General features: G+C 39.1%; 1 protein-coding gene across 10 annotated transcripts in view; it reads right to left on the bottom strand.

Moving 5' to 3' along the window:
- Window positions 1–16,068, bottom strand: part of TUNAR (transmembrane neural differentiation associated intracellular calcium regulator) — a 161,445-nt gene that overhangs the window by 10,736 nt on the left and 134,641 nt on the right. Inside the window, exon 1 of one of the 10 annotated variants that reach the window (XM_086893806.1) lies at window positions 14,172–14,250. The exons of 8 other annotated variants lie outside the window; for them this stretch is intronic. In XM_086893806.1, coding sequence (XP_086749932.1) covers window positions 14,172–14,207 — 36 coding nt within the window. In that variant the 5' untranslated portion in view covers window positions 14,208–14,250. Of the gene's footprint in view, window positions 1–9,003; window positions 9,111–14,171; window positions 14,251–16,068 lie in introns of those variants that run through there. One more of the 10 variants, XM_086893808.1, reaches the window with a different exon arrangement.

Below are 16,068 nucleotides of genomic sequence, written 5' to 3'. Positions count from 1 at the left end.
TCATAAGCAATTTGAAGATCTGCCCTCACCACTGCATGTTGGAATGGAAACCAAGCTGCTTCAAAGACATTTAAGAAATATTAAGAGAAGGGAAAGTGACATAAATTTATATTAATTTGTTGCTATATAGTATCTCCAAGTTCAGCCAAGGCCAGAAGATAATTTGGCCTGTAATGGATCAAACTATTAGCTCAGATGTGACCCCTCCTTACAAACCACATGTGCACCAGAAGAGCATTCAGAAGCCTGAGGGATATAGAAGTAGAATTTCACTTGGAAAGATCCTTTAGAGTGTAGGTAATACGACAATCTATAAAGCCTAACATCTCCACTTTTACTTACATCTATAGCTTTATTCCTAAATTGGTTATTAATTATGGCTGCATTAAGGGACACTACAAACACATTTGACCAACAGACACCTTCTGATTTAGGAGAGTTGTTGTTCAGGTTTTTTTTTAATAATTTTTAAATTATAACTGTTTGATTAGAAATTATACTTACCAGCTATTTGTCTCAGGAAAAATATTTTTTTGGAAAAATATCATCTAGTTTTGCTCTTTATAGAAATGATATTTGTAAACCATTTTTTTAATCTATATACAAACCTGACAACCATTTCTGTGAAATACTCAAATATCTTCACTTTGGAGCAGGGTCTGTATTTTCAATTTTACTGTGGCTGAGATGGTTTGATATAAATGATTAAGAAGGTTTTGTGTGTCTGGAAGCATGTTTATTCTTAAGTTACAGGTTTTGTAAAAGAAATTACTTCTCTTGTAATTTTCTTCCCTGTTTAATTACCCTCCTAGCTCAGTATCACTCCGACAGGTTGAAATGGCATCGATAGTTTACGGTACGAAAATTTGAACAGCAGAAGGTTTTCACTTTGCTTTTAAAAACAAATTATTTGGGTTTTTTTGTCATTAATTTGAAAAGACCATCTAAAAATGCCACAATTAAAGGTGATCCAGAAAGAATTCAGCCTCCATCTGTTCATGCATTATCAGGCAGGCTTTAGAAAGCACTAAATTCCAGCTTCAGTCAGAGCAGCATGCGCTTGCCATAGAAGAGGAGAAAAATAAAGCTTTTTCTTGTAGAATGTTTCAATTTCTTTTTATTTGGTCAGAATTTAAAGGTGTCAGGAGAATCTGAGATGAGGAGCAGCAGTCTTTTGTCTGCAAGTCTGAGACGCTGCTCTGAGGACCAGGACAAGTTATTCACACACTGCTTTTCAAATCTGTTCCCCTGGTCTGTGTTTTGGGGAGTCTGCCTTGGGCCTGGGGGGTTGGAATATCTGAAAGTGGCAACTGCTGGCCAGTAGTGTAGGGAAAGGTAATAGGAGCTGCAGGATGTGCTGCCAGGTCCTCTGAAAAATTTAAATTAGACACCCAAAATTATGGATACTTGTAATCTTGCTCTTTTTTTTGCCTTAGGTTATCGGCTGTTCTAGGGAGCAATGATACTCAGAACTGCTATTAAGATGCTATAAATGGAAATTAGTCAGTGTTTGCACATGGCAAGGACCTGCACAGTGGAACACCCTGGAATGCCCCAGCAGGACATAATTTTGCCTTCACAGCAGAGCCTGAACTATGCCTTGAAAAGAAAATCAAGTATTGAACTCACAAACTGAGTCATTTATTATGCGCACCAAGTGAGGCTTGGATCCTGCGCAAAAATAGTCTGTGACTGATGCACCTGTGCAAGGTGGCAAATTAATGGAGTAGAGACAATTTTGCTTACAGCATTTCTTAGCTTCAAGTGCTGAGCTGTGCAACCTTGATAATGTTCTTTTCACATACTGTTTTGTGTGTAATTATTACCTGTATCAGCCCAAATTTAAAAATAGAGCACTTGCATATTAAATTCCTCTTTTAGGACGCAGTTGCAGCTGACTTTTAAAGGTTCCAGTACCCTGCAACTCACACTGAAGGCTACTGGCACTGTCAACACCACCCAAACTCTGAAAATTTCCAAGCCTTTTTCAAAGCCCTGGGATGAGGACTCCAAAACGGAGGCAGCTGAAAATCCCTTGCCACTTGTAAAATATTAAATGTAATAAGATAAAATAGCAGATAATTTGAGGAAGAAGCTAGTTTCTAAAACAAAGTTGTCAAAGTAGGGTAACACTCCAGGCAACCAACTCCCACACCTTTTATCATCATCATTAGTCATTTATATTGCAGCAGCATGCAGCAACCCCTGCTGACGTCTGGGCTAGAAACCAGACACAGATAGTGAGAATGATACCTAGCCCAAGCAGCTTGCAAAATTACAACAGTATGAAGTATAAGAAAAGGGGGGAGGAAGAACAGAAGGTTGAAGTGGGTTGCTGAAGGTCGATTTGTACAAACCTGGCACAGCCAGGGGAGTCAGGGCCTCGATCCATGGGAGCAGCTGCCCCTCTGGCTCATGCTCTGAGTGAGCATGGCGTGGAAGAGAGATGGTAGTTCAACTTGTGCAGGCCCCTTGCTCCTGGGGAAACAAGCTGATTGTGCCAGTAGTAACACACTTGGGAAAACACGAGGGCAAGGTGACTTATCTCCCCTTCAGGTCTTGGGGTAAAGCTCTGTGGTAGAGCAAAGAACTGGGATTTGGGAGGGAAAAGGTCACAACTCACAAAATGCTCTGGCAAGGCCATTGGGACAGGCAGTGAAGAAAATAGCACGTGAAGGGCTGGTTTTCCTAACCCCTGTGCACTGGTGCATTGCTATAGCAAGTGTTTGCTGCTGGAGTTGTGGGTGTCACAGGATCACAGAATGGCTGAGATATGGAAGGGACCTCTGCAGGTCACTTGGTCCAAGCCCCAGGAGTCCAGTCAGGCAGGATCACCTACAGCCAGCTGCCTAGGACCATGTCCAGGGACCTTTTCAATATCTCAAAGCTGGATACTCCACAAGCCCTCTGTGCAACCTGTTCCCTTGCTTGGTCACCCTCACAGTCGTGTGCTTCCTGGGGTGCAGAGGTTTCCACAGTTTAGCAAAAGATTTCACCTCGCTTGTGGAGCAGAGCCACTTGGATTCAGTTCTTTTTTCTTACTGCTTTTTCTTATTTTTTTGAAAAGATACAACTTATGTGGCCACAGATCTGGAGAGATTATTTGCATATGTTTCCCAGCTCTGTATGCCTAACAACCCAAATCTCTGTCTGCAGTGGCCACTGTACTATATAAGGAACATACTTTGATAGCTAATGTAATGCAACGTACACATCATGTTGCCTCAAGGTCATGGTAAATTGTGTCTGTTTGTATGATGCATCTTGACATACTCTAACGTAGTGCTAGTAATTTAAAACAGTGACCACATAAAATGTGAATAAGATCAAGAACATAGCCACAAATTTCACTGATTTTTTTGTATTAGAGGATTCACTAGCATATTGGTAATTCTTCACAAGGATTTCAAGGAAATTATGTATATTTTGTCATGTTTTGTTCAAAGGACACTAAGTCAAAATCCATTCACAAAACCTTGAGTAAAATTACTGCTAAAAAGAAACCTAATCTAGAATTATGACCCCAGAACAGAGAGCCAAATTTAATCCTGATTTTTTTTTTAACATATAATTCATTAAAAAGATTGAATCCAAGATGAATCATGGATTCATTAGAAATATTGTTTTCAATAAAGAGGCTCCTATCAATAAATAAAATATTCATAGTCTCTGAATTATGCAAAACTGATCATTGGAAATGATTGTGTATAAGTCCCAGAATCCTTATAACACACAGAGCACTATAACACACAGGGACTCAGAGCACTGAGTCCCCCTGAACCAGTGTGATAAGTAAATAAATATCAACTTGCCTGGAAACAGTAGATTGGAAAATGTTTCTTTAAACTTTGTTTTCAAAACAGTGTTTATGTATAATGAATTGTTGCCCAAGATGTACTGCATGTTCACACAGACCTGGCTTTTATTCTAGCTGCTGTCATACCATGCCTATAGGATTGATGTTTTCTCCATTAAGATAGTTTGCTCACATTTGTAAAGTATCCATTTGGCTTTACCTGTATTTTTAAAGCCAGGTGATCCTCTAGGGAGATTTTGATCTATTTCTTTCCTTTCATGCTCTAAGGCAGCATCAAGGAGTGCTGGGATAAGCTAATTTGGAGAACTGACCGTACTAGTGGAAAAAAAAGCTTATGGTCATGGACCATCAAAAACCTATGGAAAATGGTATCCCTGTTCTTCAAGCTCTGGTGAGAAAAAGGACTTTCCTCAGGAAAGAAAGCTGGGAAGTGAACGCTAATCATAGCAGAGATATTCAGGTGTTTTCAGTTCACGACATCTGAAGAAATTCTAACAAATAGAAAAAAAATCTTAGATTAGAAAAACCCCAACCAGTTAGGCCAAACTTCTCTAAAGGCTATTTGAAGGCTGAGTTAAATATTAATTCAGGTTAACCTGAAAAGGCTGATCAGAATCATTCATACTCTAAGAGAATGTCTGGATTTCCTTCACTATATAGGAAAGAAATGGAAGGCTGCTTGATGCACAAAAGTTAATGCTGCTCCAAATCTGGACTGAGAAATGGCACCTTCTAGTGAATACTCACAGACACTGGTAAACATAATTAACCTATTCCAGGATACCATAGCATTTCCAGATATTATGATTTAAAAACCTATCTGTAATGTAGATTAAACAGGCAGTCATACTGATAAATGTTAGATGTGAAAAGAAAAAGACTACATGACTGAAAAATTGAATGTGTGAAGTGCTTTAAAAATACAGTGTCACTCTACCACCCATTCAGAAAACCTGAGGCAGAGGAAGATAAAAAAATTTATCTAAATTTATGAAGCTACAAGAGAACCAAACCATTTTTCTTGGTTTCCAGATCAGCACCCAGTTCTTAGGACCACATTTTTTCTCTGCACCCTCTAGTTTAAACTGAAGCAGCTTATCTTCAGTTTATACTGGTTGAAGAGTTGCAGCATAAGCTTTTTAAGAAGTCACTTTGCAACACCAACAATTTAATTCAGTTTAACAGAAACATAGAAATAGAAACAGTAAAATGTCTTTTGACCTTTGCTGTTGGCTACAGTCAAACCCATGCAACAATGAGAGCAGAGAGGAAATGTTGGACATGCACTCAAGATGAAAAAAAAATGTTTAGGCATGTAACACAGTACACTGGACAAAAAATTCAAGAACAATTCATTGTGCTGAGAATATTCTTATAAGGCTGAAAGGGTGAGTGTCATCTTAGATTATGCACTGTACAAGTGCCAGCCATAGAAGAAAACCCACCCACAGGCCCTACACTCTTGGGCAGAAGGTCACTAAACACCAGCAATTGATCTGTGGCTCTAGAGACTCCAAGGAGGGGCACAAAAAACATCAAATAAAACATGCAGGTTTCTTTTTGTTATTATACCAACTACTTTGCTAAAGATGATTAATAAAGCTTTAATAATGACATTGTCCTGTCAATCCAGTGTTAATCAGTGCCAATGATGAATGAAAATAAACACAAGTCATAAAAACACCCTTAAACAAAATTCCTCTCTATTCCTCCTGATACAAAAACAACATTCCAAAGACTTCTTTTTGGAGAAGTCTTTCTCCAAAGAATTCCCAGCTGGAATTTCACACAAGCCTGTCTAACTTAAGACCTCAAGCTAAGCCCTACTTTGCTTGTCCCATCGGTCCTTAGCTCTGCCCAAACTTCACTGACAAAGGTGTCATTTTCAACCTTTGTGCTCCTCACAGGGATTTTTTGTCACCCTCTAAACCACTCTTTTTTAAGCTGACACCAAAAGCCATGCTGTGCATGCCATGGGTCCAAGGAGAGACAGCTTTTGACATCCAGTGACTTTTTCTGTTGAGTTTGGCATGGGCATTGCCTCAGCCAGACCACAGACCTGGCTCTGCATCTCTGTAAGCCCTTCAAGCTGCTGTATGAGATTTGAACCAAAGTTCTCATTTCCTTAAAACTCCAGATGTCAAGCACACGCCAATAATTCACACAGAAACTCCGCACAGTGAATAGTGACTGAAGTGCAGCCAGCTCTGGAGTGAAGCTCAAGCAGTTACAAACCAGAGGGCCAAATGGTCCAGAGGAGAGGAAGGCATGCAGATTTTTTTTCTGAAGAGAAAGTGTATGGCAAATTTATACTGGGAAATATCATATTCCATAAATCAAGAGATGCAACCCTTCTTTGCCAAAAACTGGGAGCCTAAAAGCTCGTAACTCTACATTAGTGCAGCAATTATATTAGCTTTCTTGTACTTTAAAAGCCTAAGACAAAAATTTAATGTTTCTAGCTTTGCTTTTTAAATAGAAAGTGAGAGTTAAACTAGACAAACTCCAATTTAAAATCTCAGCAGGGCTAACAAATGTATTGAAGAAGAAAGCTTTTTACAGTACTAACTTGTAGACTGATTTTAATAATGGATATTTTCTTTCCATAGATCCAATATTTATTCTCTTGTTGTTATTTTAAAACTTGCCTGGGGACACATAAATCTGCCTGTATCTTAATTACACTTATCTACATTTCATGCCTGTAATCAGACTAGGACCAATGGCAGAAGCCATAGGAATATTTGGCAATCTATTCTGCATGGGTAAGACTCTAGTTTTTTTCCAAAAGGATAATCTATTGTATGAATAACCAATTTACTTTGTCCATTTTTTAGAAAGCTAAGGTTTTGTCAGGAGAATTTTTTGCCTTTTTTTTTTTTCCTGAAAGTAAAATTTCAAAGGACTCCTTGGTCTTTTTTCTTGAATTCATGTGTCTCTTCCAGTTGCTCCCAAATTCTGGTTTCTTTCTCCAGTCCTTGCTTCCCTGGAGCCTGCAGAACTTCTGCAGCTTGCTCTGTTTGGCAGGGGTGGAAAGGAAGACAGATGCAGTCTGGCTGAGTCCTTTCAAGAGGAAGCATAGGGTAGTACAGCTCATAGCTACACTGAAACCCCCAGAAATAACCCAAGAATCAGGCTTTTTATGGAAACCCACTGGCAGTGTTTTAGTACCGCTGCTTCGTGAACTACAAATGTCAGAAGCGTATCTGTAGTGATGCGCTGCTGCAGGCTGGCTTTGGGAAACCCTTCATAAAAATCTGTCAGTGAGGCTGGGTAAGTTCCCTCCTCTTATGAAGTCATCCATTCTGGTCACAGCTACACTCTGCATTGTCCCTGGGGCTAAAGTAAACATTACTGAGGAGAAAATGTGCATGACTTACAAATCCACAGCACTTCACCACATGCAGATATTTGCAAATATTTAAGAACAGAATAGCTTTCTCACAGGTACCTGCATGCACACCATGCTTAACCAACATGTGCCACCTTCTGCACACTGCACAACCAGTTAAGAACAAACTCTTCTACATTGCACTTGCAATTATAGTTTTGGTGGATGCTGTTGCCTATCACAGGAAGGATGTTTGAGTGGCCAGAGCATCAGGTGGGGACTTACAGGGTGTTGCAATCCTCCTCCCGATGGAACCCCTCTGTCCCACCCCCTGTGGTGAGAGCCCCCTGGTGTCAGTGCACAGGCTGGGAAGGGGGTCCTGGAGTGGATACAACACAGACTCAAAGTATCTAGACACAGGAGGCTCAGACTTGCTGGAATAATCCCGGGTTTATTGTCTGTTGTCCATCCGAGGCAAGACAGAGCACAGGGAATATGACAAAAAGCACAATGGAATTGATAAAGGACCTTCCTGTCTCAGGCTTAATCAAACAGAAACCATGGGAGAGACAGACGCAGAGACTACTCCCTGAGGTAAAAGTGACCAAGAGATATGTTGTGAAACTTTGTAATGATTACCTGGTAACTGATGTCATGAAGAAGGTGTAATCAGTGGGAAACAGTTACTATAAATAGAACCCTATGTAAGTGCCATACAAGTAAACACCTAATATAAACACCTTGTGTACTCAATAAAATTGGCTTCTGATCTCGACTTGGGTGTCCCCGTCTCTCAATTGCCAATAGGGACTGAGGGCCTCTGGTGTCCTAAGGGCATCTTCTTGAACACGGGGATACCCTTTGCAGTTGGGAAGTTGGTCAACATGAACAGTTCTGGCTCTGAGAAACTTTGTCTTTGTCCTCCCTTTATATTAGCAGTCTCTCTCCAGCCATATGCTGCCGGGACAATGCTGTGCAGAGCCACTAAACATTTTATTAAAGCACATAATTGCCATCTTATCAAAGCAGTCTATGGGCTGTCTCTTCCTCACTGCTGCCAGGTGGAAATTGCCAAGCAGGAAAACAGGGATTTGCAAAAATTACTGTGCTTTATAGATGGCACATTGCCCTTTCTTGAAGGCCATAATCCCTCTGTTAGCACAAATCTCTGCTGCCTGCCTTCTGTTTTCTCATTCCTGACTTCTTGTAAATGCTAATTTTGATTTTTTTCTTGTGTCATTTTGCTGTCAAAACTGTAAACACTAGGCATCACATCACAGGAAGATCTACAGATCATTGATCTTCATTGTTTTTTAACATTCTACTTTTTTTTTTTTTTTTTTTTTTTTGACAGCACAGTAAACAAGATATTTAAAACTTCCTAAAAAAGGTTTATAAATTCATCCCATCCCAACTTTTCCAACTTGCAGTCATTTATAATTGATGTCAGCTATCTCTCTGCTACAGTGACAGTACTGTGCCCAAGGTAGCTCCCACCTAGCCAGGTGGGAGCAGAAGACTAGAAAATAAAAGGCCTGCACTCCATGAAGAACAGCTACCTGAAACCACAGCCACAGTCCTGCTACACCCTATAGATGCACCCCAAAGCCCATGCCCTACCATCTCTCCCCTGCCTGTTGCTTATTCCAGTAGGTCAATGCCAGCTGGGTACATTCATACACATTGTTTAGTGCAAGTGTAAACAAAGTCTTAAAATGGAGTTGTGCTGTCATTTTACAAGGAGAAAGAAGAAATCAGTTCCTTCTATTATCAATCATTCTCATGGAGTTTTTTGGCTGACAAACAGGCTGCTTGAGAGAAACAAAACCAGAGATGTGCTAAATTTTGGAGATACCTGGCTGTGGAGCAGCAATTCTCATATCAGTGAAGATGTGTGTGCAAAGGCATTATGCAGACACACAGAGATGTGCCCTGAACATTTGCTGAAGCCCCAAGTATATGGCAGATAAATATCTGAAAGAGGAAAGGAATGGAAAATAAGTTCCAGATAAAGAAAGAGTGCAAAGCCAAGGTATATTTGAATTTTCTACCACAGCAACTTATACCAGTGGTGAAGATGAAACAAGCCAGTGATTCGATCCAGCTGTGGAAGAAATTGGTGGCACAATTCTCATTGACCATCAGGTACTGGATTAGACTTCGAAATTAACAGTTGCCCAGATGAGCAACAGTGAGAGGAACAAAATATACTTTGTAGTAACCTAGTAACCCAAATTGCTTTTAATAAACCCTAGAGCCCTGTGTTAGTCCCTGAAAATGAGCCACCTGGTAAGTTACCAGCTCCAGTAACCTCAGAGAAGAAGACTATGTAACAATGAAGTTCCACAGAAAGTCCCACGCTTTTGTGGGTCCTACTCTTTTTTAGAAACAGCTTGTAAGGAGAACAGCCCCTGCATCATGCTGCAGCACAGTTTTCTAACTTAGGTAGTTAAGTACACTTACAACCAGAGACATCAGTAAAGATCAGTGGCAAGTGATCCTCTCTGTAAAAGGCTTTAAAGATAATGAAAGTATTAATCATTAATACCAAAAATCAACAAAAAGATCCACATGTAATTCTGATAACTTGGACCAAGTATGTAGTCAAGCAGACAGTGAAATTAGTTACTATCTTTTTGGCATTCTGTGTGCTTGCAGAATTAGTTATGGGAGTTGCATTCACTCAGAATTTAATTCTCTAGAAGAGGCTGTTTCTCTTATCATTTCTTCAATATCTACCCCTGTCAGACCTTGATCTCAGTAACTGATATTAGCAGCAATCTATGTGATAAGCACAGAACAAAAAGGTTCCCAAATTTCAAGCACACCTTCCTCTTGGTAGGGTTACACATTCTTGGATGATCTTGTGCTGAGCCTTGCAGCTGTTCTGAGCTTCTGCAGCTCCTGCAGGTGTAGCAGGGCCAAATCCTGCCAGGGGCTCACAAAAGCATCTTCTGCTGCTGCCTCCTGCCCACAGCCAAGGACAGCACCAAGCTCTGCTCGCCCTCACATCCTTTTCCTTCAGGACCTGAACTGCACATGTACTGTAATAGATCCAAGAGCTTTCCTTGGAGTCCATGGTCCTGTACAAGCATAAATCAAGCTCTATATTGAATTCTAGGTTATGTGGAAAGCAGGGGCTTTGTGTATTTGTGCTTTATCATCCAATCAGTAGACCAGAAGCAGTAAGTCCAAATCCTGAGAGGGTTAAGCCAGTCAAACTACATCAGCAAACACAGTCTGAAAGAGTAGGCATTGTTTGGCATGTGTCTTAAGCTGTCAGGAAGAGCAGCCAGTGAGCAATGCAGCACTTGACCTGTCAGCATGATACAGATCATTTACATAGCTTTTTACAAACATTAACAGATTAATCCTCACCTTGGGACACACAAGCAAGGTTCAGTAGCCCTGACAAACAGATCTGGAAGCTGTCTCCCACAGTGATGGTAACCTGATTTCCAGGAGGATCAGCATCTTTACATCTTGTAAAAGCAAAAAGGATGGGACTTCATACCTCCAGACCAGGAGAAAAAGAAGTGTGAAGCAGATAGCAGCTTTGGCCCAACCTCTTGTGTTTGTGGGGAACTGGGGCTGTGGGGACTTTCTTAAGTGCTCTATCCTGGCTCCTGTTCAATTCACACCAGCTGTGACAATCACAAGTAGGATGGCAGCTCTCACCCTGGCACTGAGGACACGGGAGTGTTCATACTGCATTTCACTCCCCAAGCGTACAGCAAACCAAGCAGCTGAAGTGGAAAAGTCCTACCTGGTTGTGATTTCCCTACCCAAACGGCTACCCAAAGCATCTCAGCTCACCTCAATGGGATCACATTATAAAAGAGTAGCAATCATCATATGAGTGAAAACTGAATTCTGAGCACAGGGCTGGGGTTTGCATTGAGGAGCAGGCAGGATCTGTGATGGATACAGCCCATAAGATCATACTGACAGAGCTCACAGACCTAGAGACAAAGTGGCACCTGGCCATAAGGCCATGCTGGCTGATTTTTTAATTACATGAGAGACATTATTTGTGCACACATCATTTATGCATCTGAGAAATCTGGTCTTAGCAGTATTACTGAGGGCTGAGGAGCTGTCTGTAAGCCATGGGGGACCGAGAGACCAGGTCTCTGGAGAGGTAGGACAGGGTGTGATCCCTCAGGTGTGACCCCTCACAGGAGGAACATGTGCATGTATGCACTGAAGGGATAATAATCTTGGTTTATACCCACATGCAATGCATGGATGTAGCCGGATGCACTGTCATGGGTTTAATCATGTATGCCCATGTGGACAGATAGACACAAAAAGGAACAAAGGAAGATGAATCTGTACAAGCATCTGCTAGAGACATGTGGGCAAGGAGGAGAGGATGCCAGATTCCTTAGAGCTACAGTATTTCATGTGCTGTAACTTTGTAAAAATTTTTAACTGATTTTAACTGGAGGTCTCTATTTTATGAAGGAAATTGCTTATTGATCCTGTCTGTTTGCATCATATTCACACTGTGCTATTCACATGCTTAACCTGGAGAGACTCAGAAAGGTTACTTCTCTCTTCACATGCAACTTGATTTCTCCAGGAAGATGCTGCACTTCCATGTGAAGGTGCAGCAAAGGGCTGTGGGTAGGAAGAGTTTGTGAGGTAAGAAACATTAGTGTTTCTGACATTAAAATCCCCATGATGCCCATTTGGTGTGCCTTCTTCATGTACCCATAACATCTGCTGCAAGCAGGATGAGAGCTCACAAATGGATTTGGAGATGGATTCAGCAAAACAATTGTAGTATTCTCTCTGTGACATTACACATGGTCAACTTATGTTTGTTTTTTTGTGTTTTTTTAGTGATGCTTTTGATCTATCTCCTTCTTTGAAACATTGCAGCTGTGATTTGTGGTCTTTTACTAGTTTACTAAAATTCAGTGAGGAATGGAGCAGATACTTCGGACCCTTCATCATTAAACATCCATTGCATGGTTTTCAGGGTGGGGCCAACAACTAGACTGAAAGACAGCAGTGATCCCTTAAAATTCCTTTTGAAAGTACATGAAGAGATGCAGAATTTGTGGCATAACAATTAGGAACAGAAGTAATAGACCAGCCCTTCCTCAATCCCCTCTAAAGTGCTCATAATACTAAAACCATGCAATGAGGTACATCACATTACACAGGGTGTTCCCAGAGAAATGACACATTAAAACATGCTGAACATAACATTAAGTAATGTCAAAGATGCCATTACCTTTATGCTGAGCCAAAAATACCTGAGAATGGCTCCAGAGGAGCAGGTACATTGTAGATTGTCAAACATTGGCACAGCAGTGTTTTTAGAGCTCATCCAGCTGTGCCAGGCTACAGAGCATTTTGGTGCATTTGCTATGGAATGAGGTCACAGGACCCCACACCAGATGGGTATGACATTACTGAAAATCTTTCTTATAGAAAGGTTTGTTTTCTAGCTTTCATTAATACATATAGAGGACGAGTACTGTGTTCAGCAGCACAGAAACAATACTATCCTAAGGCCCTTTGTGGTCATCCATTAAGAGTCACTTTCAACCATTCTTTCTGAAACCCTACCTTCTCTTGCTAAGTATTTTGCAGTGCTTCTGTATTCACTGGAAAGTTACATTTACTGTGAACACCTGAACAAAAAGCCTTTTACCCAGTGTTTTTTTAGATGCAGGGCAAAAAAAGGGAATTCTAATACAGAGCTCTTAGACAGTCTTATCATCAGCTTTCGCATTCAAAAAGTTACATGGTTTTGTTTTCAAATATTAGGCTAGTCTTTCTTAAAGGAAAGCTTCTGGTATTTTTAACATAGTTCAGTAAAATCTCACTTTGCAGACAATATTGCTAAGTTTTGGAATGTGTCAAAATAAAGTTCTAATTTTTCTCATCAAATGTAGCACTGTTTCACATAGAGGAGAAAGTGTTTCTTTTCAGTATCTAAAGACATATGCATAAAATGATAAATCACAAAATTTCAGAATTCAGAAGTTATGAATATGGACTGCATCAATATCCTCTTAGGCTCTTAAAATGAATGAAATTCATTATATATTTTTCATTATTTATGTTGATGGACTTCAGTTGTTCTCCAATATTTCTTAGCCAAATAAAAACCACTTTACCTGTTCAAGTTCAATAATAACCCAACTACAATAATTAGATTTACTTTCCTGATTTCTAATGTTGTGTAAAATATGCAAGTATTATGAATCCCATGGTCAGATCCTCAAAGATATTTGGATACCTTACTCCCTCTGGCTTAAAGAATAAGTAGAGGCCATGTGATACATTAAGTTCTTGAGCACCAGCATGTGCTTGAACTTAAGCACCTTTATATCACTTAAACACTCTAATATCCAAGGTTTAATGGAAAAAAGTTGCCAGCTTAGCTAGAAAAGACTTTCAGAATTTTCCATACAAACCATCTTTTCATTTATCATAGAAAGGATACGAAACTGAAAGATTACCTTGGACAGAGGAGGCATACAGGGGTTAATAATAATCACTTCTAGGTATCATATGCTCTCTTTCATCTCTTTTCTCCACAACTGCTGTATTCATAATGACTTGTGGGGATTCTAGACAGCAAATCATCATTCTTTTTATGTTTTAACTGGATTTTTTTCTGCATTGAAATTTGATTAATTTACCAAGAGCCTTCAAAACCATTGCATAGCCCCACAGCTGTCCCAAAGCCCTGACAGCATAAACAGGTACGTATGTACATCCCCCAGAACCCATATGGCATGTTTAGGATGTTTATATTTAGTAACTTTCTGTTTAATACAGGATCTACTTCCCCTGTGTAGTAAAGCAATTACATAATTAATGGTTACATTCTAACAGAATGGCTCAGGAGAGAAAAGAGAATTTTTAGGACAACTGTGTCAGACTGGAAAGGAAGTATGCATCAGTAATTCCCTTTCACATTTGATACTTCAGCTAGTATTAACTTAAAAGTCCAGATATAAGTCATTAAGCAAAGAAATGCACAAAATGAAGACCAACCTTGCAGGGACAGTGATGAACTGAGAATAAGGACATTTGGGTTCAATTCCGAACTCTTCCCTTGCCAGTATAGCTTTGGGCAGTTTCTTTGTTGCTCAGTTCCTTATCTATTTAATAAGGATATTAATATTCGATTAATTCTACTCCTTCTTGCATGCCTTTTGAAGGCCTCTTGAAGGCTTTTGTAGTAAAAAGTACTACTTCTGGTATCTGTAAAACTCAGAAAAATAGAGACCTGCTTTTTTTTGAAGACACAAGAAGAATTAAATAGAGAATTGCCATCAGAGATTATGTTCTATCATAGACCTGGTGAGAACTGCTGCTCAGTATCAGTAATAGGGGCTAGGCAATATGTAGTACTAAAGATGACCCTTCAGAAAGCTTCTAGGTAAAGGAATGACTTGTGAGAGCCAGTAAATATTGGGACAGCTATAAAAAAATCTAGTGAAAAAATTCACAACAAAACACTTTCCTGTTAAAAAAAAAAAAAAGTTACAAAATTTCACTGTGAAAAACAGATAAACATGTATCAGTGCACTTTCTTTAAACAAACTGGAGGCTGACTAAAAATGTCAAAATGAAATCTTGTGTCATTTTGACATCAGTATTTCCAAACATATTGATTTGAAATCAATCATTTTTAAAAAACATTCAATTTTTTACCCTAATTTATGTAAAACACAGATGCTGATCAATTGAAATTAATTGACCTAGAAATATTATTTCTATGGACATTTACATTTAAACAACAAAACTTCAAGTTTCTTTTGGGATTTGTTTTGGTTTTTTAGCAGGCCTTTCAAAAATCGGGTTTCTGCTGGATTTTGAATCAAGATAGCTGAAGGCATTTTGGGTACAGGAACTTCTTATGTGCCACATATTTCTTGACTGGAAATAGTTGCTGCAGGTGTGGAAAATATTTCCACTCCTCACTATAACTTCCCTGAAAATGCAGATGGTTCAAGTTTTAATTCATACTCTTTATCTAAAGAAATAGCTCAGTGGATAGAAATGAAATACAGGTGTTCTCAGCACCAAACCTTTACTATAAGTATCGTAAAATAAAAGAAAATTACTAATTTTACTTTCTTTGGAACTGACAGAGAAAGCCAACTGCAGCTGCTGTGCAAGTTTTTAAATTATTTAAAATTTTACTAAAGTGTCTTAAATCACAGCAAATCATGGGCAGTAATGTATGCTAAAGACAACGGACACCCTGTATCATGTAAACATTTCTCTTTCAAAATAACACATTCTTTAGAAAATAATTCACTATTCTAACTATGTATCTTATGGAGATAAAATAAACAAATGAACCTATTACTGCATTAGTGTGCTGGACACATATTAAGCAACTATCCTTGTTTTTTGTAATATTCTTCTTTCTACTTATAATGCATAACCCCATGGAAAAAAAAAATCCTATGCAAAAAGTAACTGTTCTTTACAAACAGTGGTTAATTAAATATTGCTTGTTATGCAATATATATTCTAATAATACAGACATTTATAAGCATGCAAAATTGCACAGGGAAATAAAACCCAGATGATTTTTTTATCCTTCCTGTTTCAATAAATATCTATATTCTGTAGGAAGTTTACTGTAATTACGGTTTCATACTGTGTTTCTATACTGTAAAGATAAATGTTCCTGGATCAACTAAAGAGCCAAACATCATGTATTAACTAAAAAAATGAACATATTTAATGTAGTAAAAAGCTGGGTAAGTATCCTTGAACCTAATAATAGTGAGCATTTTGTAATATCAGTGGTGCTTCAAATGAACACAGGATGGGTTCCTGGAAAAATTGACAATACCCAGTAGCAATGTTACTATTGTCAGAAAAATAATAAGGCAATGAATGTTTCCAATAAGAATACACTTTGTTTCGATTT

This window comes from Cyanistes caeruleus, chromosome 6, assembly GCF_971803275.1.
Source record: "Cyanistes caeruleus chromosome 6, bCyaCae1.hap1.1, whole genome shotgun sequence".
In the NCBI taxonomy this organism is placed as follows: domain Eukaryota; kingdom Metazoa; phylum Chordata; class Aves; order Passeriformes; family Paridae; genus Cyanistes; species Cyanistes caeruleus.
This window is presented reverse-complemented; position numbering and strand designations above follow the sequence as displayed.